The 26,282-nt window shown below is 39.0% G+C and overlaps 2 protein-coding genes and 1 pseudogene across 2 annotated transcripts in view; 2 read left to right on the top strand and 1 right to left on the bottom strand.

The window, feature by feature from the left end:
* LOC130871366 (zinc finger protein 844-like) overlaps nt 1-6,328 on the top strand; it is a 28,325-nt gene extending 21,997 nt beyond the window's left edge. The window contains exon 4 of the mRNA XM_057764707.1: nt 6,233-6,328. Coding sequence (XP_057620690.1) covers nt 6,233-6,328 — 96 coding nt within the window. The remainder of the gene's footprint in view (nt 1-6,232) is intronic.
* Nucleotides 6,329-6,862: 534 nt separating this feature from the next.
* Nucleotides 6,863-7,187, bottom strand: LOC130871365 (non-histone chromosomal protein HMG-14-like; annotated as a pseudogene).
* Nucleotides 7,188-8,662: 1,475 nt separating this feature from the next.
* Nucleotides 8,663-18,021, top strand: LOC130871364 (zinc finger protein 431-like). Its single transcript, XM_057764706.1, has 5 exons — nt 8,663-8,731; nt 15,555-15,681; nt 15,873-15,933; nt 17,058-17,206; nt 17,282-18,021. Exons 1-5 carry the CDS (start codon nt 8,663-8,665, stop codon nt 18,019-18,021), a joined length of 1,146 nt encoding a protein of 381 aa, XP_057620689.1.
* The last annotated feature ends 8,261 nt before the right edge of the window (nt 18,022-26,282 follow it).

Here is a 26,282-nt window from a genome sequence, read left to right as displayed (position 1 = left end):
CCATGAATGATGAAGAAAACCTCTGATAGTAAGCCTTTAAATGCCTCAACACCTGTGTTACACAAATGAATATTCAGAGGAGACAAACATGAGTGAAAGTTTGTTTGCTTGTAGATTTGATTTGATTTGAATTATATGATGTCATTGTATGGTCTTGGAATCTTTGTGCTTGTTCTCAAGAAGGTTAGACTTTTGTGTATTCCTGTAGCAGGATCTACAGGAAATTCTCAAAAACATGAATTTTTTTTTGCTGGCAATGAACTGAGAAACCTCAAGTCTTAGACTCTTGAGTGTAAATCTAATGGTACATGATGTACTCAAACATTGCTGTTTTGTCAATATATTTTAACAAAGTTAATGTTAACATGCTTAATAGAGAATATAAAAAATCTTAAATACTTCAAATGTGGATCCAAACCAACCTCTACATCGGACTGGTAGAGATGTAATAATGTAGGATGATCAGTCATCAATTGCATATTTCACAGTACAGCTTGAAGTCCTAATGGAATTGCTTTCTTCTGAGGGAATTATCTACAGATGCCAGATAATGTAATATCAATAAGATGTATTTTTAAAAGCTTCTATTATATGTATGTGTAATATGATTATAGGGTTTCAGGCCTGACAGATATGTGGAGACCATAAGACAACACTGTGTGGTTGATTTTTGTCTCACTTCATATGGTGATCAAGATTAGGTCACCAGCTTTGCACACCATACACATTTCCCACTGGACCATCACCCTGATAAGTTGAAACATTAAGTCAGTAAAATATTGCCTTCTTTTCAGATTGTAAACATGTTTTCATTGCAGGATAGAAGAAAACAGTACAATTTGAATAATAAAATCTAACAATTTAAAATGATAAACTGGTATTTTTTTCCTTTTGTATGGAATGTGTTATTCTGTGGACTAAACACTTGTTCATAATATTTTCTCAGAACACCAAATTAATGCTGTAGTATTGTCTCAGGGAATAAAGTTTGTGGCTGCTAACCCTGATGACTTGAATTTCTCAGTGTATATTCCAAGTGGATGCCAGGGACCAGTGGAGCCACAGGAGGGTATCTGATCCCCTGTAAATGGATTTAAAGAGAGTAGTAAGCTCCTCTGGTGGTTGTGGGATTCAAAGTCCAGCCCTGTGGATGAGCAGCCAGTGTTCTCATCTGCTGAGTCATCTATTCAGCCTAGTGAACGTGTCATTATAGCAGTGAGGTGTGAATGGGTGATCCTGAGTTCATCTCTCCCTCACTCCTTGTGACCCAAAAGAAATACAAGATGGATAATAGCATCATAAACTAACTTAGACATGGTGCACAAAGATGTCTCAGAGCCCAAATATCCACTAAACAAGGAAAACTCTTGAGGAGAGAAACTGATAATACAAGTCTTTAAAATGTGACTGACAGGATAAAACCACAAGACTGGGTTTCGCACAAAAGTGGTAAATAGTCAGCAATGGAAGAGCACAAGGATAAAAGTCAGGTGGACCCCTGCTGTAGTTTACACTTCCTTTAAGGAAATAAAGGGAAGTTGCCGTCAAGAAGAATGACTTCTGATTGTGGTCATTGTCTGCTTCCCTGATGACTGTAAATTTTTCAGTTTTACAGGAGCCTTGACCTGTGGTGACTCCCAACGAGATGCAGATTTTTAAGAAATTCTGGGACTTAAAGTGAAATCACTCTAAGACTTGGAAAATCAGGCATTTACAGAGAGCTGTGGAGCATTGAATTGTTAGTGGGGTTGTTCTGCATGAGGAAATCAGATCAAATGGAGAGAGGGCAATGCTTGTGCTGTACTTGAGGACAAGTTCACTCTACTGCTCTCTTTGAATCCTCTCAGCTGTGGTGATCCACCCCCCTCAGATCTTCTACTGTTTTTTTTTTTTTTTTTTTTTTTTTTTTTTTGACAACTATATTTACCTATCATTGACATTTTCCTACAGACTGATACTTTCAGGTCACCACGTGGACAATAAATTTTCAAAGTCCCGATCCTTTCAATCCCTGTAATGTGCCTGTCTCAGAGGACTAAGAATATTCTAAAAGACAAATCTCTCCCTATGGCCAACAATAGTAAAATTGTGGACCCAACCACAACCGTCAGCTGTAACAGGGAGCCATGGGTAAACATCATGGTATTAGGAAGGCCCATCTTTCTCTTGAACACCAGAGCCACATACTCAGTACTGAGGGAGTTCTAGGGGCCTACCTCTCCTAGTTTTCTTATTGTTGGAGAAAGGGGAGAGCCTTATCTACCTCAGCAGACCCCACCACTTAACTGTGTTTTTAGGGGTATTTATCACTTTCATTCATTTTTAGTCATGCCAACTTTCCCGGTACCTCTTATGGGAAGAGATTTCTTTTAGCAAACGTAGGAGCTTCCATTTCATTTACTCCTTCTGTTCACCTTACACCAACTTGCCAGCAGCTCCACTCCTTCAAGCCTCCCAATCTCCAGCCCCAATGTCTACTTCTACCAGTGTTTTCCTCTACCAGCCTCCCAGGATGACCCCCAAGTCTGTGACACCCAAAATTCCTCTGTTTCTAAACACCATTCCCACATTGTTATTCAATTACAAGATCCTACTAAGTACATTACCCAAGCTTAGTACCCCCTCTCTCTCCAGGGGCTTAAAAGACTTAAGCCTATTTTCTCTAACCTTTAAAAAAACCTACTTTGCCCCACCTCTTCTTCCTTTAACACCCCTATACTTGGTGTTAAAAAACGTAATGGAACCTATTGCCTGGTTAAAGACCTCCAGCTCATTAACTCTGCAGCAGTCCCTCTTCATCCTGTAGTACCTAATCCTTACACACTTCTTCCCGCTATCCCTCCAGGAGCCTCCCACTTCTCAGTTCTAGATCTCAAGGATGCCTTTTTCTCTATTCCTCTCAGCTTACAATCTCAAAACATCTTTGCCTTCACCTAGACTGATCCTGACACTCACCTCTCCACACAGCTCACCTGGACTGTCTTTCCCCAAGGATTCTTGGACAGCCCACACCTGTTTGGTCAGGCTTTAGTTTCAGACCTTCTCTCACTGTCTCTCCCTCAGTTTTAAACAGGATGTGATATTTTACTTTGCAGTCCATCTTTGGAGATCAGCAAACTGATACCTATGCTCTTTTAAGTTTCCTGTCCAAAAGGGGCTATCGAGTCTCACCTTCTAAGGCCCAACTGTCTACCCCTCAGGTCATTTATTTGGGATTAACTATAATTCCAACTCGAAAGGCTATTACCCTAGACAGAAGGAAACTAATTCAGTCCCTTGCAGTTTCTTCCACAAAACAAGAGGTTTTATCATTGTTAGGAATAGCTGACTTCCTGCGTTCCTGTATCCCCTCTTTTACTCTCCTCGCCTGCCCTTATACGAGGCAGCTCTTGGCTCTCTCCTTGAGCCTCTTCATCCCATTACTAAACCCTTTCAGAGACTCCAGCAAGCCCATATCCAGGCCCCAGCTCTTCATCCCCCAGATTTAACATGTCCTCTCTCCCTCTATGTAATAGAGAAGGAGGGATATGTCCTTGGTGTCCTAGGACATCAGCTGGGACCTTCTTTTTCACCTGTAGGGTACCTGTCAAAGAAGCTGGACCTCATTACACAGGGCTGGGCACCCTGCATACCTGCTTTAGTGGCCACTGAGCTTCTTATTCATGAGTCAAAGAAACTAAATTTTGGGTCACCCAAAACTGTCTTCTCCCAGAACAATTCATCCCATCTCTTAATTTACAAACGCTTATAAACTTTATCCCCTTCCCAAGTTCTTTCCCTCCAGGTGGAATTAGTAGAAGATGCCTCACTCACTTTCCAATGTTGCCCACCTTTTAATATTTCAAATCTCCTACTTCAACCTAACATTAATTATTCCCCATCTCACACCTGAAATAGTTTTAAAAAGTATTATATTGCCCCAATTTTCTAATTCTGCTATCTGGAATGTTATTCAGTTGTGCTTTTTCTCTCTGTGTGTGTTTATGTCTATGTAGACTATGTAGCACATATTTTGAAACTCACAATGATATTCTTTTCACTCTGTCTGGAGTACTGGTACTAAAGGAATTTTGGAAAATAGTTTCTTTGGTGTATATCATTTGTCTTATGGTTTTGTTGTGATTACTTTTTTTAAACTTTTTTTTATTTATTATGTATACAATATTCTGTCTGTGTGTGTGTGTCTGCAGGCCAGAAGAGGGCATCAGATTTCATTTCAGATGGTTGTGAGCCACCATGTGGTTGCTGGGAATTGAACTCATGACCTTTGGAAGAGCAGGCAATGCTCTTAACCACTGAACCATCTCTCCAGCCCCTGTTGTGATTACTTTTGAAAATTATTTTTAATCATTATTTCATATGTATGGGTGTTTTTCTAGTTTGCATATCTTTGTGTCCCATTCATGTATGGTGTCTAAGAGGCCAGCAGATGGTGTTAGAACACCTGATACTGAAGTTACAGAGAGTAGTGAGCTTCAACATGTACTGGAAATGGAACCTGGTTACTCTGGAAGAATCTTCAGTCTGCTTAACTACTAAAGTATTTCTCACCTCAAGTTTTCTCTTCTTCATTGTTTCCTGTCCAAGACAGCCTAATCACAGTCAGACTCCTGATACTGATTTAAAACAGTTTAATTTCCCTCCATGTGATAGAATAAGCCACCAGTAGGGCTGAAGTTCCTAATTGTTTATCAAATACAGTATTGTTAGCCCCTAAACCACAGAACTACAACTAATAAAACAAAATCATCAGACTGTAATCTTATATTTCAGTATATTTGTTCACACATACTTAGTAGGTAAGACACTACAAGGGAAATATTTGGTAAGAGATGGAGGAAAGTGATGTTATGTCTTTTAATAAATAATGTACAGAGATAAATATTAAATAAAAGAAGTGAGTCTTGAGAAATGGCTCAGCAATTAAGAGTACTGGGTACTGTTACAGAAGAGTGAAGTTCCATTCCATACCCCACATGGTAGGTACGACTTGGCATTACTGTAGTCTCTGGATTATTGTCCCTTCTGACTCTTTAATTACTGTGCACATACACATGCAAACAATACATATATAACTATAATTTATAGTTTAGAAAACGTAAAGAGTCAAATTCTCTAGAGTAATGCCACATCCCTGAGACAAGAAGCAGGCAGGGTTAGTTAAATAAACTAATTCTGGTCTTTCATGGAAGCAGCTGTGGCCTTCTTCTGAGCCAGCCTGCTCAGAGACTAAAGCAGCTGGTGCTCAGGTTAAAGATCACTAGAGCCGTTCCTCTAATAACAGATTAGTGATGGGTAACTCTTCCTTGATGTTATCTGTGTTTGTGTTCTCTGTCATTTGGTTATGGAGAATTGTGTCATTGCCACATTTAACTTTTAGATCTAACATCACAATTATGTTATCAAACATAACAAAAGGGATCCAAGCATTCTGCTTCACAGTCTCTTTTATTTGATTCTCAACTAAGAAGTTTTAGTGTAAGATAAACTTGCCAGGGGAATTTCTTTTTATTTTTTTTTAAGTTTACATAGGTTCCTGCATGTTTTAGATAAGAATGCCCCTAAATATCTTTCTTTCTACATTGTGATCATGTTGATCATGTTTAGAAGTGGATTTGTTGACTGACTATGCTTAGGAATTAGGCAGAATTCCACAGGAACATGTCCAGATTCTATAAGTAAAATCTCCATGCTTTCCTTCTTTAGGAACAACTTTGCTTTGGAAATAATACCCATGTTCTCCTTGTCACCTGAGGTAAGTAAGCTGTCTCATTTCTTCAGTTTTGGCTGAAGTGTGTTCTAGGTAGTCAATCTGTCTACCTCTGAAATTAATTAAAACTCAAAACATGGGTACACCTTTAGGGGTTTTTCTTATTTAAGGTTTCAAAATGGGAAGACTCATCTATAATTTGGATCTTTTTTTTTTTTACTCTTTCACAATGGAGATTTTATTGGTTGAGGAGTAAAGTACACAGACATTTCTTAAAACATGTACCCAAACTCTGAGGAGTCATACATTGTGTTCACGTACCCAAAAGAAGAGCCATGTGTTGTTTCTCTTTGAACTTATTCCAAGTGATCTTCCATCCCCGAACATGGCAAGTCTTCCCCAAGACCTCACATAATAATAAATTGCTCACAATCCTCAACTCCACTGACTCACCATTTTATGCCACGGCACAGGACACACTCTAAAGTTCAATGTTTCACAGCACATTGTTACACTTGTTAGGAAAACGGACTGCCATGGGCAGACAGTCCTGACAGGGCAAGGACCGAGGAGTGGGTTTTTAGCCAACAGTTCTACAAAACACGACACCGGATATAACGGAAAATATTCCAGACACAAACGCACAACCGAGACTCCAAATTACCAGTTAGTATATGCTTTGTATTGTAGGATATAAAACTAGCCCCCTCTACGGAATGTTATGGTGACCCTTGAGACAGTCACAGCCTCTCTTGATTCAGTATCCTGCTATTTTCTGGTTGTATCAAAAAATAAACAACCAGCAAGTGATTTAACCTCTTAAAAAAATCATTTACACTTAAAAAATGGAATGAGGCAGGATTTCTCCCCACCTTTATTTATTTGTTTGTTTATTTATTTGGTTTTTCGAGACAGGGTTTCTCTGTGGTTTTTGGAGCCTGTCCTGGAACTAGCTCTTGTAGACCAGGCTGGTCTCGAACTCACAGAGATCCGCCTGCCTCTGCCTCCCAAGTGCTGGGATTAAAGGCGTGCGCCACCACCGCCCGGCTCTCCCCACCTTTAAAAATGTTTCTAGAGCTACTAAAATTCTCGCATTTACAAAATAGTTGATAAAAATATTCCTCTGGATTGTACAGAAGGGAGGCGGGGACACCGACAGACGTGATGGGTGGTTAGTCGGACTTCTTCAGAGGCTGGACTCTGGTTTTCGGTCTCTCCTTTCTCTGTGGGCAGATCCGTGGTTTGCTGGTCGGCCACTTCAGCTTCTTTGCCCTTTGCTCCCCGCTTCTCTTTTGCTTGCACTTTTTTATCCGATGACTTATCCTTTCCCGCGGCCTTTTTCGGCTTCGCGTCCACCTTGGCAGGGGCGGGCTTGGCCGACAGCCTCGCGAAGCGGGCGCTTGGGCTCCGCCTTCGCCGCTCCACCCGCGCTGACCTTCCTCTTGGGCCTCGTGGCTGCGGTGGCTGGGAGGCGCATGCTAGGCAGAACCTATCATGGAGCCGCCGCCCTATAATTTGGATCTTTTGAGGTGAAAAGATCCACCTTTCCCAATTGGTGGTGGTGAGGATCTTTAATCCCAGCACTTGGGAAACTGAAGCAGTTGGATTTTCTGAATTTTTGAACAGCCTGGTTTAGAGAATGTGATCCAGGCCAACACAGATAAACAATGTCTTAAAAAAAAAAATCAAGAAAATCGATCAAACAAAAATATCCACTTATAATCTGGATCCCCACCCTCTTTTCTGGTGCAATTTACTTAATAGGGATATTGAAGAAAAAAAAAGCACTGTCTGTATTTGTCTACCATAACTCAGTCTCTCTGTCTCTCTATCTCTGTCTCTCTGTCTCTCTCTCTCTCTCTCTCTCTCCCTCCCTTCCTCCCTCCCTCCCTTCCTGTTGGTTCCATATCTGGCTAGGAAGTTTATTCCTTTAATAGATTTAGAGCCTTCATCTTTGGAATTCTCATGTATACTGCAAATCTTCTGAGACATCTAGTTCATGGATTTTCATTCAGTTTTCTATTAGTAGGTAGCCATTGTTGGAATAGCTGAACCACAACCTGTGAGACATTCTGATAAATCCACCTTCTACATATATGAAGAATTTCATTCTACCAGTCCTGTTCAACTAGAGAACCCCGAATAATGCAGGGATTTTTTCACCTGCTCACCGAGGAAGATGTGCGGACTCCTCATACTGCCCATAAAGGCATTCTTCTGGCCCTGTTCTCTCTAGGTGTTCAGCTACCATGAGACAACACTTGTTATTATTATTCTTTTCCCAAGATTTGGACCGCAAATTCAAGAATTAAAATCCTGGGTGTATCAACTAGTTTTCTTTCAGGAAAAAAATATATTATCTTGTTGGTGATGTGGTTCCTGAATTGCTCTCATGGTTGTCAGAAGTATCTGTGTCAACCAGGTAAAAATTACCCTTAGTTCTTCTGATGTCAGCCTGAAGCCACAGAACGAACTTCAACTTTTGTATTCTAAATGTGTAATTTTGTAATATTCAGGGCACCCTTCCACCTGTTGAACAGGAGAATCACTCCACTCCATAGTGTGTTATGGGCTGTGCAAGCCAGGCACATTGTATCCAAGAGGAAGAAGGCCATGTGCCTATGGGCTGCAGGAAGATACCTCGGCCATCTACTGAAGACAAAGTTAATGATATTGACATTCATATCTCTGCAGATCCATAAATTCTGGTTCTAGCATGGAAGCCAGAACCAAGGACTGCTGCGCTGTGCCTTTAAGAACACTGTAACGCTGGGAGATTTGTTCTTGTCACTCAAGTCTCACTAGCCAATCACAGCCTCCAAGATGACCTATCAGTCAAAAGTAGGTGGGACTTCCTGGCGCCATATTACAGGCTTGATTTAAAAGCGGACCACGCCTCAGTGGATTGCGTGCTCTTTTGTGAGTGCAACAGCCGGGAACTGTGAGGAGAGCATGGGTGAACATGGAAGCCACGACATGGTGAGCAAAGGGCTGCTGTCCCGATATGGAGAGGAGAGGATGGTGAGTTATGTGGGACTGTGTTGCCGATTGTCACTGAGCCTGAGTGGGAGCTTAAGGCCACAGTCAGGGTTCGCTTAGGCCCCATGTGGTACGGGCAACTCCCCAGGCAGTTTCTGGTCTCTGAAAAATTCCTCTGTGGGCTGCATCTGTGAAAAGCATTTCGAGGAGGGAGTTGTGTGTAGAAACGTCTTTGTAGTCAATATCAACGTGATTTTGATGCATATGGTAGCCAAGCAATCAAACTTCTAGAGTTTTTCTACCTTCTCCCAGAAGTTCGACATTTTGTGTTTAACATTTAGGAGTAAGAGCCATTTGGAGTTAATTTTGTGGAGTTTGTAAATGGCATTCTTGCGTTCGTTCCCACTCTACCACTAACCGGTGATGCAGAAGAGTAGAATTGTTGATGTAAAGGCTTCACCAATGCCTAGGAGATATTAGCTGAGGAAGCCTGCCTTTAAATTACCCAAAGATAAGTCGTATGCTATCTAGGCCTGCTAGAGATTAGGATGCTAGGAGACGTATTTGTTCTCTAGGATTGTCCAAACATTTGGCTCTAATCCAGGACACAGTAGACACTGCTGATTTACAGCCACGTGGCCTATTCCCCTATCAAAGAACAGGCCTCTCACAAGCTGCTCAAGGGGCCATTACAGGGTCACAGTGAACTCGAGGGCATGGTCTGCCATAAATACCCAGTTTTCTACAATGGAAACGTAAAAGTTCTGCCAGATGCACAAGATGAGAGCAGGTTTCAGCTGTTTGAAAAGGAAAACACTTGTGCAGAGGACTCGGCTGATCAAGGAACACTTTTCATTTCAGTTCTCCCTCATGGAGACGGAACATAGCTCCTTCTCAAACCCAGGGACTTTTTGGCAGAGCCAGGAACAGCCTAGTGTCTAGGCATTAGTAGCTTTTCCTAAGTTCCTGAGCTATGCAGAATAAGACAGAGCTCCTACATTGGAAGCAAGAATGTGCTAGGGAGACGTGGTAATGGTCTCGAGCCTGTGTCCTTGTGAGCAGGGTCTTCAGATCCTGAGAACACTACTCTTCACATCACACAGGGCTACAGTTATCAGTCCCAAGGCCACTGAGGGCTTAGTCCATAATATTCTAGAGATATCCTGTGATCCCTTGTGCTGTGGTATTTGATTCACTGTCTCCTGAGTTTGTCCCATTGTATGGTAATTTGTGCTGACTTCCATTTTCCTCTGGAAGTAATATGCAAGCAGCTGTTCCTCTTAAGAAGCTTACTTGGAATAAGACATAGCATATGCAAGACTCCTGCCTCAGCTTTTATCTTTGCTTTGTCCTACTTTTTCTATCTTTCTCACCTTTGGGCACCTCCACCTCAGGCCCTATCACTAAAATATGACCTGCTATTTCAGGTCTCTGGTATACTTATGTAATAATTAGGGTAATATTTTTGCTTTGTAAGTCTCCCATTGGCTGACTGGCTAGACAGTTTCCTGTCACTATTTAAATTCTTCTGAGTGTAAGCAAGAGTCTGAACCTAAGAGAAAGTTTAGAATGGCAGCACGTGTGGAATACAGTGTTTGTTCTCGTCTCTTTCCTCTTTGAGCATTTACCAGAGATGGGCGCATGCTATCATTACAAAGATTTTTCTTTATTAATTTCTCAAGTGAATGGAATGATTTCTCACTGGAAAGACTACTCTAGAACAGCTAGTCTGAGAAAGGACCTGATTGCGGCAGTGTGGTAGTTTGAATGTAATTGGTCCCTATAATCTCACAGGGAGTGGTACTGTTAGGAAGTGTGGGTTTTTGAAATGGGTGTGGTCTTGTTGAAACCAGTGTGTCAATGTGGATGGGCTTGGAGACTTCCTGTGTTCTGGATACTGCCAAGCATGTCAGTCTATTTCCTGTGGTCTGCATTCCAAGTTGTAACCAGCACCACATCATCCTGCTCGTCCACATGCCCCCACCATGATGAAAATTCTCTGAACTCTGAACTCGAAATGAGCAAACTTCATTAAATATTTTCTTTATACAGGTTATGATGGTCATGTTGTCTCTTCACATCAATAAAAATCATAACTAATACATTTTTAGTTATTTTCTAACGTGCCAGGATGTATTAATTTTGTCATGTGAATGAAGACAGACATGATTGGTGAGTTTATAATTTGGGAAGGTTAGCTTGAGCCAGTGAATATTGAGTTTCCAGTTAGGTGACTGTCCTGTGCAGATGTGTTCAATCCTGCTTGACTCAGTAAAGTCAGCTGTGAGGATTGAGAAACAGCCATTGACTGTAACTCTATATGTCAGGTTACAGAGCTCAGCAGTCTGTATGTGCATTTGCGTTATTCCAATCAGTCTATTATTAGTGACATTTAGTCTGCAATGAAATGTCCTAATATTTTTCACAGTCAATAAACCTGAGGTATTTCTTATTGTTGTTAAAATAAATTGTTTTTTTAAAAAGCACATTATTTGTATCTTTTTTCAAATTTCATTTCTTTAAATGCATTCCTGCATTATTTTCTGTTTAGTTCTGTTCCCCACTCTTACTTCGTTATTACAGATTTCATTTTTTATTTTTTCAAGCATTGTTGACTTATTTAATTCTCTTTAGAGCAAGGCATTTTTTCATTCAGGCTTGCCCCCACATGATGTAGTTGGAAATTTGAAATTGGATGCTAAAATGAAATCCTACACTAGCCCAGAATTGAGGATAATACAGCGTTATTTATTTAGATCACAGTCCTCTGCTCGAACAGGGAACAGCAACCAAATCCTGCAGCCAGATGTGAGAGTGAATGCATGCTTTACATCAGCATTTATAGTATAAGACGCCTACGCCCAATTGAGTAGGTAACATAAAGGCTACTGGCTGTAGGATTTCCTACAGTATTTCCTCCTATTATTTAAGTAAGTTCTAAGCCTAATACCAAATTATATACAATAAGAACAAATATCAGGTATAAAAATTAGAATTACAACAAGCATAAACAATATCAAGTAAGAAATGTGATAAATGTTTCAATAATTATCCTATCCTAAGGAGTTTAAATCTTTTTTTTTTAATATTTATTTATTTATTATGTATACAATATTCTGTCTGTGTGTATGTCTGCAGGCCAGAAGAGGGCACCAGACCTCATTACCGATGGTTGTGAGCCACCATGTGGTTGCTGGGAATTGAACTCAGGACCTTTGGAAGAGCAGGCAATACTCTTAACCACTGAGCCATCTCTCCAGCCCAGGAGTTTAAATCTTGTGTTATAAATTAATTGGAGAGGATTGTAACTATAGCTATCTAGTCTTCAACCCCATTTAAGACCCGAAAAGGGAAATAATATTTCTGGAATAAGCAGGAAGTGCAATCAAGCAACTTCCAAAAGGTACAACAAATGACAGAGACAACTGGCTACCTGGGCAATCACCCAAAGGCTTATTTGCAACATTGGAGCAACCAACTTTGGCTAAGGCCTAGAGTAACTGACAGACTATTTTCAGAGGCAGGAAATTTTTCAAAACCATGTTATCCTGTCTTTGCAAGAGTTGACAGTCGTTTTTCTTTTGTCCTGCTTGTCCTGTCCGGACATCATGCATTTTGTGAGTAGTCGATGCCTGGGCAGTTCCATGCCCAAAGGCCAGTTTTGCCAAGAAGATAACAAGCTCCAAGTGGAGTGTCTTCCATGCTCAACATTCTCTCGGGCATAGATTTGAGCAATCATGTCTCAAGTTAGCAAAGCTAAAAGTTATTTGAATGTTCTACAGCTCTTTGAAGTGGGTGGAGACTACCTATCTATGCAGAATACAGTTTCTATGTATGTAAAAACCTGATTAGTCTAACAATAAGTATGACAAAATATGGATGACTATTGACCTTTAATTCTTTTTTGATTTTATTTTGGGTTCTTTTAATTTTTTAATTTTTTTTTTTTTTTCGTGACAGGGTTTCTCTGTGGCTTTGGAGCCTGTCCTGCAACTAGCTCTTGTAGACCAGGCTGGCCTGGAACTTACAGAGATCCTGACCTTTAATTCTTAATACTTATATATAACTTATACTTATATGTGACTTCATATATAACTTCATATATAATACCTATATATAACTTATACTTATATATGACTTCATATTAGAATATTAAACAATCTTTAAACAACTGTCCAACAAATGAGGATAATGTCCTCAAAGTGTAAACAGTGTGTAAGTATCTTAATCAGAGGTAGAAATGTATATGATAAATACATCCTAAAATTGTATTGATATCCAAAATGTCTTAAGCAGAGGTAGAAGCATGCATGCATACAATATGACAAAATAATTTTGCTTAGGTATATAAATAGTATAGATGAAAATAAGAACATATTCAAATTTAATTTAAGTTTGTATAAATAAATAAGATTCTATACCAATGGAAATTGCCTGTTGCTCACAACTAAAAACCCAATTAAATGCTCCATAGCCAAAAGTCCCAGAGTCATTACTCCACTACTATAATCCTTGCTGTGAGTACACCCACAAAATCTAGTCTATTTAATCTTCCTGTTTGGAGCCATGAATCCCCTGCTACAGCCATCTTTGTCACTTCCCCATCTGGGTCTGTAAATTGTATTGTGATTAGTCTTTACTCAACAGCTAATATCCACTTACAATGAGTACACATCATGTTTGTCTATGTAGTTTGGGTTTACTTACTCATAAGCAAAGAACTCAAGAAGCAACACATTAAGAAATAAATTAATTGAATAAAAATGTGATACAGATTTAAACAAGGAGTTCTAAATAGATGAATCTAAACTGTCTTAGAAACACTTAACTAAATGTTCAATATACTTAGCCATCAATAAAATGTGTATCAAAAGAGCTTTTAGAATTCACCTTACACCTGTCAGAATAACTGGGTTCAATAACACAAGGGACAACTCATGCTGGCAAGGATGTTGAGTAAGCAGAACATTCCTTCATTGCTGCTGGGAATGCAAACCTGTATAGCCACTCTGGTAACCAGTATGGCAGTTCCTCAGATAATTGGGAATCTATCTACCTTAAGACTCAGATAAACCAGTCTGGTAGTTTGAATGTAGTTAGACCCAATAATCTCCTAGGGATTGGCAATATTAGGTGTGGCTTTATTGGGCTGGGTTATGGCCAAGTCAAGTCTGTATCATGATTGTTATAACAGACTTCACACTGAAACACTTTAGAAACTGTTCTAGCCTATGACAATTATTGAAGTTAGACTAAATACGTTTTTTATCATGGGATGACTATGAATATTTATGGATCAGGGTCAGAACGTAGTTGAACGAAGGAAAAGGTCCCAGATTAGAAGTGGTTGAACACTTGTCTCTCCAGGGTGCTCTTCTTTGTTTTATTTTTCAAACATTTAGTAGCAGAAATCTTTTGGATGAAATTCCTACATCAGGGATTGGATTTACATGTTCACAGCCCCAACCCATTTCTAGTTATGTGTGTCCTGTTGTTATGACTTCACCGCCATTATAAACGGTCATGCAGTTGAAGCAATTGCTATTCACTCTTAAGCCTTTGCTATCCTGATTTCTATTTTAATTTTTTTTGTTTTTACTTTTGTTTTTGAAAGACATGTTTTTCTGTGTAGCTCTGAGTCTTGAATGTATCTCCTTAGACAATGCTATCCTCAATTCAGAAATACAAATGATCCTTGCTTCTGCACAGAGGGATTAATTGCAAAGCAACATGCTTGGCTTTTTTTGTGTGTGTTTATTGTTTTATTGTCTGATGAGCCTGGAATGTAGGTTTTTGTACATATCAAGGATAAGTTTATATGCTGAACTTCAGCTACATCTTGAAATTTGAAGTTTGGTGGAGGGTATCATTCTCTTTCCCAGGAGAGTAGTATCCATGACATTAATACCTCTGCCTTATGAATCATTGCACTGCTGGGGTGTGACTTTCTACCTGCCTCTAATTTTTTTTTGTTTTGAATGCTTTCAATGAATATGAGGTTGTATCTCTATTCAAGGGTATGTACCACACGCGTGTCTGTTCCTCATGGTAGTCAGAAGAGGCCTCTGAACCTATAAGGTTGAAATAATGGATAATTACAAGCCCCCTTTTAGTACTGGCAATTGTACCCACTTATCTGCAAGGCCAGGAAGACTGCTTAATTGCTAACCCATCTCCCTTACTGTATGTTATTTATTATCATTTGCAGGGCTGATGTTTTCTTTGGTCCATTTGTAAGTGTTAAACATGCACTCCCTTTATTAAGATCTTATTATGAAACAGTTTAAACGGGGCCACTGTAGGTTCTGTAAGAAGAATGTAGAACTAAAGGGAATACAAAACTTTGTGTAAAAACTTCAGTAAAACCTCTGATTTCTTTTTACATTTTTTGTTTGAATGCTTTTTGGATGGATACTGAGTTTTATTAATTTGTAACTCTGATTTACCTGTAACTCATTGCATAGGCTTTGACTGACATCCAACTCAATTTAATTCTTCTGCTTTTTCATTGATTGCTGCAATTAAAGGCAAGAGTCAATATATCAAAATTTCCCCATCACTTTTCTAGATAATTATTGTTCTTACTGTTTCTCTAATGTTTTCTCAGTAGTGTTGATCTGCTTGATTGTCTGTCTGTATATCTGTTTATTGGCATTTCTTTCTCAAGGCTGTATTCTATTTAAAGGGCCAACGAATGGCACATATGAACTTCCTCCTCAGTTTCCTTCTAAAGTGACTGGTGATTACATTAATTGTAATGTCATGGTAGAAGTGTGAGAAGCAGCATTATAAAAAGATATCATTTTAAAAGAAGAATCCAATGTCAGGATCACACTTTGTTTTACTGTTGGTTGGATTATTCTAGAATTCAGTGACCTATGAAGATGTGCGCATTGACTTCACTCAGGATGAGTGGATTTTGCTGAATCCTTCCCAAAAGAGTCTCTACAAAGATGTGATGCTGGAGACATACAGGAACCTCACGGCTATTGGTAAGATTGTGAACTTTCCTTCATGTTTTAAAATAAGGGAACAACTCTGTATTATTTATTGATACTTTTCTATATTTTTGTTGGAGAAAGAGTAAGAATGAGCCAAATAACTAAGGTATAGTTCACTTAAGATATTCAATTTTGCACAATATTCATTAATATATTATCTACTTTCTGTTACTATATATTAGGCTACAGTTGGGAAGACCATAATTTTGAAGATCATTGTCAAAGTGCTAGAAAACATGGAAGGTAATTTTTATTTGCAACTTGGTATATATTTGTCTTTGAAGAAATTTTAATTTGTCCTGGATGATTTAAAGAAAAACAATAATATAAATAAACACAGCTTAAAGTATATTGATGATTATTGAATTCTCATAAAATCATATGCCTCAATATGAGGTAACTGGTATATGTTTCCAAGGCATTCCTCTAAAGTCAGAAGAGAAGGAAATGATTCTTTACCCTATACCACCATTTGAATCATAGCCCCATGAGAACTATGCTGTAGAAATGCCAATCCATTTAGTTTCATAGCACTCAGATATTACACAGGGAACACACATGCATACATGTGTATGTTTAAAACTGTCTAAAAAATAGACTGTAGTAAAGCCAGTGTTACTCATGTACTTTTGACTTTGCCAAACTTATTGATAGACTTAGTTTATGTGAGTCAAAAAGGCTCTTTTGGAGAAACATTAATTTCTACACCACATGTCTGTGAGGAACAGAAAGTCAAACTGTGTGAATTCAATGGACAACCATTTATTTCTTCTTCCTTTAATAAGACTGTCCTTTGTCACAAGTAAGCTTCCCAAAATGGAAAGAGGGACTGTATCTCTATCAGAATAATGAGAAGATAGGAAAGATATTTAGTATTTCAACACTGGGTAGATTTGTTGAATGTGCTGTAAGATTATATTTAATTGGTTTTCAAACTTCCTTGGGAAGACATCAGCAAACTCACACTGAAGATAAGGCCTATGAGTGTTGGACTGTGTACTTACTTTTGTTTGTCCTAGTACACTTTATTGTGGTAGGTATTGTACTTCAGGAAAAGATAAGAATGCAAAAAGAATGTAAGGTTATTTAAAACTGAGTTCGTCTAGTTCCTTTCAAATATGTAAAAAAAAAATCTCATAGAAAACGATGCTATAAATGTGGATCATTTAAAAAAAGACCCTTAACATCAAAAGATTTTCAAATATACAAAACATCCCATACTGAAGGAGAGCACCATGAATGTAAAACTTAAAATCTGACTCCTCTTTACAATTAAACAAAATCATAAAATTAAATCATACAGATATTAAGATTCATCAGTGTAATGTACGTGGTAAAACTTTTACATATGTCAATTATTTTTGCAGGTATGAAAGAAACCATAATGGAGAGAAAGCCTCTGAATATACTCAATGTGATAAAGCCTTTGCATGTTATAGTCATCTTCAAAGGCATGAAAAAATTCATTCTGCAGAGAAGCCATATGATGGTGTTCAACATGTTGAAGCCTTTGGAGGTACCAGTTGTCTGCAAATACTTAAAGGAACACATGCTGGAGAGAAACCCTATGAATGTAATCAATGTGATAAAGCTTTTTCAAAATGTGCTAACCTCCAAATACACGAAAGAACACATACTAAAGATAAACCCTATGAATGTAATCATTGTGGTAAAGCCTTTGCACGTCAGTGTAGTCTCCAAGTACATAAAAGAACACATACTGGAGAGAAACCCTACACATGTAATCAATGTGGTAAAGCCTTTTCACAGAACAGTAGTTTTCGGGTACATAAAAGGACACATACTGGAGAGAAGCCCTTTGAATGTAATCAGTGTGGTAAAGCCTTTTCACTGAAGAGTAGTCTTCGAGTACATCAAAGGACACATACTGGAGAGAAACCTTATCAGTGTAATCAATGTGATAAAGCTTTTGCGAGTCATGGTGAGCTTCACAGACATAAAAGAACACATACTGGAGAGAAGCCCTTTGAATGTGATCAATGTCATAAAGCTTTTTCACAAAGCTGTAAACTCCAAATACACAAAAGAACACATACTGGAGAGAAACCCTATGAATGTAGTCAATGTGGTAAAGCTTTTTCATATATCAGTAGTCTCCAACTTCACAAAAGAACACATACTGGAGAGAAACCATATGAATGTAATCAATGTCATAAATCCTTTTCACAAATCAGTAGTCTAAAAACACATAAAAGACTTCATACAGGAGAGAAACCCTATAAATGTGATCAATGTGGCAAAGCCTTTTCACGTCAAGGTAGTCTCCAAATACATAAAGGAACACATACTAGAGAGACCTTATTACTGTAATCAATGTAGTAAAGAATTTGCATGTCGTAGAAGTGCACACATCCATCAAAGAACACATGCTGTATAGAAACCCTACAATTTTAGCTAATGTGTTAGAGCCTTTGTATGTGTCATCAGGCTTCAAAATCTTGAGAAAAAAAAATCATACTGCAAAGAAACTTTTTTTTTTTTTTTTTTTTTTTTTTGGTTTTTCGAGACAGGGTTTCTCTGTAGCTTTGGAGCCTGTCCTGGAACTCCCTTTGTGTCTGGCCTCGATCTCAGAGAGATCCGCCTGCCTCTGCCTCATACTGCAAAGAAACTCTTTTCTTTTTTTTTTCTTTTTTTTCTTTTTTTTTTCTTTTTTTTCTTTTTTTTTTTGGTTTTTCGAGACAGGGTTTCTCTGTAGCTTTGGAGCCTGTCCTGGAACTGCCTTTGTGACTGGCCTCGAATTCTCTCTCAGAGAGATCCGCCTGCCTCTGCCTCCCATGTGCTGGGATTAAAGGCGTGCGCCACCACCGCCCGACTCTTTTTCTTTTTTGGTTTACCTAGATAAGAGTTTTCTCTGTAGCATTGGAATCTGTTCTGGAACTCACTCATAGAGATTTGTCTGTCTCTGTCTCCCAAGTGCTAGATTAAAGGGGCATGCCACCACAGTCCAGCCTGACAAGCCCTTTAGGTGCAATCAGGGTGGTAAAGTTTTATTCTTCTTGATAGTGTTTATACAAAAATAAACTTTTAGTGGATATAAAGTCTATTAAGGCCTTTGCATATCACAGTACTCTGAGGACCTCAGAACAGTCATACTGAAGGGAATGTTACTATAAATGTTTTGAAAATATGTTCATCCAACACACATTTACTTACATAAGACTGGGAAGAAAACAAGTCTACAAGTGTGAAATCTGTTCAAGCATTATGAAGTCTCTATTTTGTTTGCACCTGCAAAATTATATGGACAGAAGTCCTATGAATTCAATGATAAGGTGACCCTTTTTGATTTCTCACTTTTCTTCAGTTATATAAATACAAATATAAATTTATATAAATATAAATCTGTAGAAGTTATCTCGATTCAGGAAATACTCAAGCTAGCCTAAAGATAAACAATTATATTTTTACTTATTATAAGGGGAAACTCATGCTACAAGAATGGAAAGTTCAAGTTCCACTGTGTGCCATGACAATCACCCAGAGAGCAAGCACCTGGTCCATCCCAGTTTTTCTCCTGGGCTCCAGGAAGCCACGCCTTAACTGGGTTCCAGTTCTTAAAGACGATTGATTAACAGAGCTCCCCCTATCACTTATCCAGTTGTAAAATTTTGTAGATGGGTATGAGTGCCTCTTCTGTGCCTGCGATAAAGCATAATGTCTAAGTCAATTTATAAAAGATTTTAATGTGACTCTGGGTTCCAGACGGATACATGATCACCTTGACTGTGGTGTCACAAGAAGTGTCAGACATGACGGTCACATTGGGAGGCTAAGAACTCACATCCTCAGTCTGCAGCATGAACCAGGTGTTGGAACTTGAAATGGTGTGTGAATGTATACTCCCAGGAACAAAGCTGTGACATATTTCTTCCAGGATGACAATATTTTCTAAATTTTCCCAAATGATGCCATTAATTGAGAATGATTAATTTCTGTAACTTCAAGTCTACATTCTTGCTTTCTATTGCATGATCCAAATCACGATCGAGAAAAACTCTGGAAGTAAGCCTTTAAATGCTTCAACACCTGGGTTACAGGAATGAATGCTTACGGGAGAAAAACATTCATGTGTGAAAAATTGTTTAGTCAAAGATTTTATTTAATTTTAATTATGTTATTTTAGTGTGCCTTTGTGTGGGTATATGAATATTCATGCTTGCTCCCAGGAATGGAGTGTTCCTATTGCAGGACTACGGGAAGCTCTCAATAACCCGACCTTCATCCTGACAATGAAGTTGTCCTAGCTGCTTATCCATGTCCCTAGCTCTGTAAATATTCTGAAGACTTTTTTCTTTTTATAATCTTAACATCAAATAATAGGGAAGAACTCCTGCAAGAGAAAAATCTTCTTCATGTAAATGATATGGTAAAGACTTTAGACATCACACTGGTCTTTATTGTCAGAAATTCTTGTTTCATATCTTTTTCATTATGAACAAACTTAATCATTTACTATCTTCTCTCTAGTGTGATGGTGGACATTTCTCCATTGCAGTTTCTGGTTAGTGGGAGATATTAATGAAGTTTATTTTGTGCTCTTTGTATTTTTTCTGTGATATTTGTACATCTACTACTCTACTATCACTTAGCATTAGATATTTTGCTGCTGAAATATATAAAATGAGATGTCCATCATCTAAGTGGAACATTATTTTAATATTAAGCAGTGTATATTCATGCTTTTTAAGTAATGCTGTCTGTGAAGGGGGGGTGGATTTTTTTTCTGGATTTCTTTTTTCCTATAGTCAAAAATTCCCTTGAGATGTCATTTGCTATCCAGTCTTGCTTGTATGTCACTAATTAGTTATGAATACATCTGAACTCATAATCATCATGGGTCAGTCTCTTGAATATAAGGTACATGTTAGATCCCAACATTTGCTGTTTTATCTACATAGTTTATCAAAATTAATGTTAAAATGCATAATAGGTTAGAGTATAAGAAACATCTCATATATGTGTCCACAGCATCATTTTCATCAAACTGGTAGAGATATAAAATGTGGGATAATCAGTAATCAATTGAATATTTCAGAGTATAGTTTGATGTCCTGTGGATATGTGTACATTATTTGAAGTTCCATGCATCTTCCTGTCCCCATTAGTTACCCATTTGTCACTTCATCATGAAGTGCTTCCTTCTAAGGGAATTATCCAGAGATGCCAGGCAATGTAACATCAATGAGATTTATTTGAAAAAGTTTGTTATATGTATGTGTGATATGGTTATGGAATTTTAGCCCTGACAGATATGTGTTAGACCATAAGACAAGTTTTTGGGGTGGACTCTTGGCTCTCTTCATGTGGTGATCAAGATTAGGTTACCAGTCTTGCACAACACACACATTTCCCACTAAATCTGCACCCTGATTAATTGAAACATTCTACCAGGAAAATGTTGCCTTTTTTCAGATTGTAAACATGTTTTCATTGATGGATAGAGGAAAAACAACAACAACTTAAATAATAAAACCTATTTTCAATTGAAAACAATAAACTGCTGTCTCTTTGGTTTTTCCCTTTTTTTGTAGAGTGTGTTATCCTTAGGACTAAACATTTTTCATAACATTTTCTCAAAACCGCAAGGAATACCATAATATTTCTCAGTACATAAAGTTTGTTGCTGCTGTCTGATAACTTGAGTTTGTCATTGTATATACCGAGAACAAAAGTAGGGGCCATAAAAGGGTATCTGATCCCCTTTAACTGGAGTAAAAGAGAATTGTGAGCTGTTTTGTGGGTTCTGGGAAGCAAAGTTAGGCCGTGTGGATAATCAGCCAGTGTTCTCATCTGCTGAGCCATCTATTCAGCCTAGTGAACATGTCATTAGGTTGTAGAGGGGAGCCCAGAGTTTGAAGAAAGACTGTGATTGGCTCAGATGAGTGTTCAGAGTGCTCTCTGCAGGTCCAGAAATTCAGAGTCATTAATTACACCTGCAAGTATCTGATGAGGTATTTGCACCCAGGGTTTTCTTTTTTTTTTTTTTTTTTTTTTTTTTTTTTTTTTTTTTTTTTTTTTTTTTTTTTGGTTTTTCGAGACAGGGTTTCTCTGTGGCTTTGGAGCCTGTCCTGGAACTAGCTCTGTAGACCAGGCTGGTCTCGAACTCACAGATATCCGCCTGCCTCTGCCTCCCAAGTGCTGGGATTAAAGGCGTGCGCCAACACCGCCCGGCAGCACCCAGGGTTTTCTAATTTTGATAATGTTTCCTACCCAAGGAATCCTAGGTCACTCTGGGGTCAGATCATTTTGTTCATTAATTACTGGAGATTTTCTTTAAGTGGGAGAATTTGACTCAGGCAGGGATGAGCTAACTGAGTATCCAATGGAACATGTTCAGCCCTGGAACTATATATACACAACCAACAGAAATGGCCTCAGCAGGTTTTATACATGTATTTGCACACACTTAGTCACACATGCATATAAAGGAGAAAATTAAAAAGAAATAATTTATGAACATGTGAAGAGGACAAAGAAGGGTGAAAGTTATATAAAGTAAAATGTATGAAAATAAATTTTAAATAAAAAAGCAGCTGTAGAGACAGCTTATAAGTTAAGAGAACTGTCTGTTGTTAAAGAGGAAAAGGATCCATTGCAAGAAATCATGTTTGCTAACCATCTCCTGTAACTCCAGTCCCATGGGATCTGATGCCCTTTTCTGACCTCTTAGGTACTGTGCACAGAAAATGGCAGGCAAACACCCACATACCAAAGACATAATAAAGCCCTAAGACAGGCAGAGGGGAGGTCTGGATAAACTGAACTTCTGGTTCTGCAAGGAAGCAACTGTGACTTTAAAATCTAGCTAGCCCTCTCAGAGGAAAAGGCAGCCTTTTTCTAACATTTGAAGAGCTCAGCAAGCCTGTTCATTTAATAACAGCATTCACAGCGGGATTGGTGACTTCCTCGATTTTCCCTGTTTTTGTGTTATTTCTCTTTCATATGTGTGAGGATTATGGCAATGGTACATCTTTGAAATGTCTTAGTGCTTCTCTTTGGTGCAGATCATAATGTATGATCTAAAAGATAGATTTGCTCTGTAAATTGTCATCTTCCTAAATGGCTAGACTTGCAGGCTCCTGTCACTGTTTATATGTATAACTTGGGACATGAACTAAAAGAAGAAAAAGGATGACGGCATATGTGGAATGCGAAGTCTGTTCTAGGCTGGCTCCTCTTCTAGCGTTAGCCAGAGCTGAATGCATGCTGCTATTAACCAGACTTTTGTCTGTCTTTGAAGTGTGTAATATGCTTTATCCCTGGGAATGCAAATAAATTCTTATATTAAGTGACTGTAACACCACTGAATTTAAAATTCCCCATCTGAGTCATGTAGTCAACTGTCCATTGAAGTAACAGGAAAAGGATTTGCATATGGAACCTGGTTTCTCCTTCAGTGCAGAACAGGAAGAACAGTTTGCTGAGTACACTGCGGAGTTTTGTGGGGATGGGGGAGGGGGCACGGGACGGGACAGGGAAGGCAGTCTGTTTCCGGAGTGACCATTATGAAAAAAAAATTACGAATTCTGGTAAGGGCAGTAAACAGCGTCTTTTGGGGGTACCAGCCCCTCAGATCCCTTTAGGATCCAGCTAAGGCATTACAACTGGTAAAGGAAATCTTTAAGTTTAAAAAATGCATCCAGAGCCGGGCGTTGGTGGCGCACGCCTTTAATCCCAGCACTTGGGAGGCAAAGGCAGGCGGATCTTTATGAGTTCGAGACCAGCCTGGTCTACAAGAGCTAGTTCCAGGACAGGCTCCAAAAACCACAGAGAAACCCTGTCTTGAAAAACCAAAAAAAAAAAAAAAAACAAGCAAAAAACAAACAAACAAAAAAATGCATCCAGAGCCTGTGGCTAGGCCTTCAGGCCGAGTACAGGAGGGAGCTGTCCTATTTGGGGATGAAGGTGGCTATTGTAGAGCCTGGAGGCTTCAAGACTGCTCTGAATGACAGGCATTCGTCAATTATCAAGATGCTGTGGGACCAGGCCAGCTCAGTGGTCAAAGAGATCTATGGAGAGAAATTTTTGCAGTCCTACTTGTGAACAGTGACGTCATTGGTGGAAACATGCCCAGAGGACCTTACTTTGGTGACGGACTGCATGGAACATGCATTGACTTCCTGTCATCCTCGTACCCAGTACTCAGCCAGCTGGGACGCTAAGCTCTTATACCTCCCCATGAGCTACCTGCCCACCTTCCTCTCAGATGCTTTCTTCTGCTGGAGCTCAGCAAAGCCTGCCCAGGCCCTGTGAAATCTGCCCTTGTGCAGAGTGGGGAAGTTAGGTGGATGGAGGGAGGGGATGGTACCAGGGGACATTGTTCACCATGTTCATGAAAATCATTCTGCTTTCACACTGCTCTCGACCAGTGAAGTCTAAAGGAAAGAGCCAAAGAATTCACCAAGGAATAGGGATACAAAGGTACTGGCAAGAATTTCTTAAATTAGGCAACTTCCCATGAGTCTGTGCGTCATGGCTGATTGTGAGAATCCACAGAACTGGGGGAGGTTACAGCCCCTTTCCTCAGGATGTGCATGGGCCTGGCTTCTCACACCATTATGTAGCATGGAAAGAACCCTCTCCTCAATCATCTTTGTCCATGCTGTCAAGTGGGAGGGCCACCGCCAATACCCCATGTCCTAATGCCACATTAGAACATAACACTCATGGTATAGAACCTGCTCAAGACTGAGAAACCAACTTTTGATTTGTACTGAAACATGGCTTTCTTTGGATTCCTTTCATTTTAGAATAAATGTTGGAAAGATTAAAAAAATGCATCCACTGACTGGTGATTTTTCCTGAGCATGTATGTCTCCTTATTGTTCTCTCTTTCTTGTTCTCTCGTGCTGCAAAGATTTTCAGTTGTTATACACTTACAATTCTCCACCTCTAGTAGAGTCCAGGACTGGAATTCTTTCATGGCCATAAAAGACAGAGAAGGATTTTTACACACAAAGCAGTAGCTGCCAGCTTACTTTATGTCTCTAGGTGGCTGTGGATAGTGAGTGGAGAGGTTTATTAAGGGAGAGATTAAATCATCACTGAAATCTAGGAGAGGGGACCTGTGTGCTACGCTATATCCTTAAGTGATTAGATAAGAAGTTAATGAGTTTATCATCAGTAAAAATTAGGAGTAAGGCAAGTCTCCTTTTTACTGAACTAGTTTTTCCCCCAGTAGGCATAGGGTAGAGGGGAACAAGGCAAACTATGTAAACAACCAGAGGAAACACGTGTCCCTTGGTCCAAGAGCACTTTTGCCAAAGATTAGCAGCCTCTAGGGGTTGTTTAGATCAGATGTTTACACCTTTTGCTCTAACCAGTTGAAACACAGAGAGGATGTTGGAGCCACAAACACTGCACAGTGAATGAATGTACTGCTGCCAGGCCAGTAGACCTTAAGTGGAGTTCAGATCCCTGCCTGCTCTGAACAGGTTTCTTTACTGTAACTTGCTGAAAGCTAAATGATCAAACTTGTACTTTAAACCCTAAAAGTGTCTTGTAGGCAGCCCAGGTACCTACCCTTGGTGCTTCTCATTTAAATGACAAAGCAAGTTTCACTAACAGGCCCACAGAATTAGGCTCTGTATAGAGACCGTTTTAGCTGCTTTAAAAACCCATATGATGATTTCTCAACATTGCATAAATGATTCCCACAGTTTTTCTTCCTGTCACCTGTCTAAAACCTCTCATCCTTTCTGGGTCAGGCTATCCTTCTCCAGTTATGTTTACAAAAAAATAAGTGGCCAGGCACAGAGAGTTCCTGCTAGCCCATCCAAACCAAGTCCCTGAGAGGATGCTCTCTCCGATGACTTCTGAAAACTCTACAGGATTTTTCCACTTGGATTGGAGACATTCAAGATAACGAAATAAATCTTACTTTATATTGCACATTAACTCTGCATCAGTCTAATTGTGTGCACTCTCCCACACAGCTGTTTCTGCCCCTCCCCCTGCTCTTTCACTGTCTGTCCCAGCTTGCTCAGGTATCAGCAAGCTGCCACTCTCCTACAGTCCTAGGCCATCCCAGCCATCCAAAAACAAAAACAAAACAAACAACAAAAACACATGCTGCTGTTCGCTCTTTAAATTTAAAACCTGTACTCTTCGTTTAACTCTAAACATTTTTTTTTCATTCTAATACTAGGGCCCTATTTCTTCAACTGTATAGTTGTCATATTAAGTGCTATTTACCTTATGGGTATAGATAAAATATAGCTGCAAAATAGCTGTCTCTTTGCTTCTTCCACAGTATGAATTTCAGTACAGACCACAAATAGTAATAATAACCTGATAGATATAATATTTTTGCCTCTTAAAAATGATTCTTATGAGCTTCAAGAAATTGATTTAGATCCAGCAACATTGTCACATCTAAAAGTAAACTCAGGTAAGTATTATTTGTTTGTAATTTGTTTTCCAACCTGCCTAATTCTTTTGTGCAGGAGAGGAACTTTCCCTGTCTCCCTCGCCTGGTTTGCCTTTTTCTAATCTGCCAAAACTGTGCACTTAAATATTTCCAGTGTGCACCTAAGAGATAAAGTTTCTTCTTTAAGATTCCGTTACTTCCT

Source organism: Chionomys nivalis, chromosome 3 (genome assembly GCF_950005125.1).
Source record: "Chionomys nivalis chromosome 3, mChiNiv1.1, whole genome shotgun sequence".
NCBI classification, from domain to species: domain Eukaryota; kingdom Metazoa; phylum Chordata; class Mammalia; order Rodentia; family Cricetidae; genus Chionomys; species Chionomys nivalis.
This window is presented reverse-complemented; position numbering and strand designations above follow the sequence as displayed.

What these genes read in the sequence shown, in the direction of transcription:
- LOC130871364 (XM_057764706.1), top strand. Translation starts at nt 8,663, where the DNA reads ATGGGTGAACATGGAAGCCACGACATGGTGAGCAAAGGGCTGCTGTCC. An exon ending in GATATGGAGAGGAGAGGATG is followed by an intron (nt 8,732 to 15,554) that starts GTGAGTTATGTG and finishes GGATTATTCTAG; the next exon opens with AATTCAGTGACCTATGAAGA. An exon ending in AGTGCTAGAAAACATGGAAG is followed by an intron (nt 15,934 to 17,057) that starts GTAATTTTTATT and finishes TTATTTTTGCAG; the next exon opens with GTATGAAAGAAACCATAATG.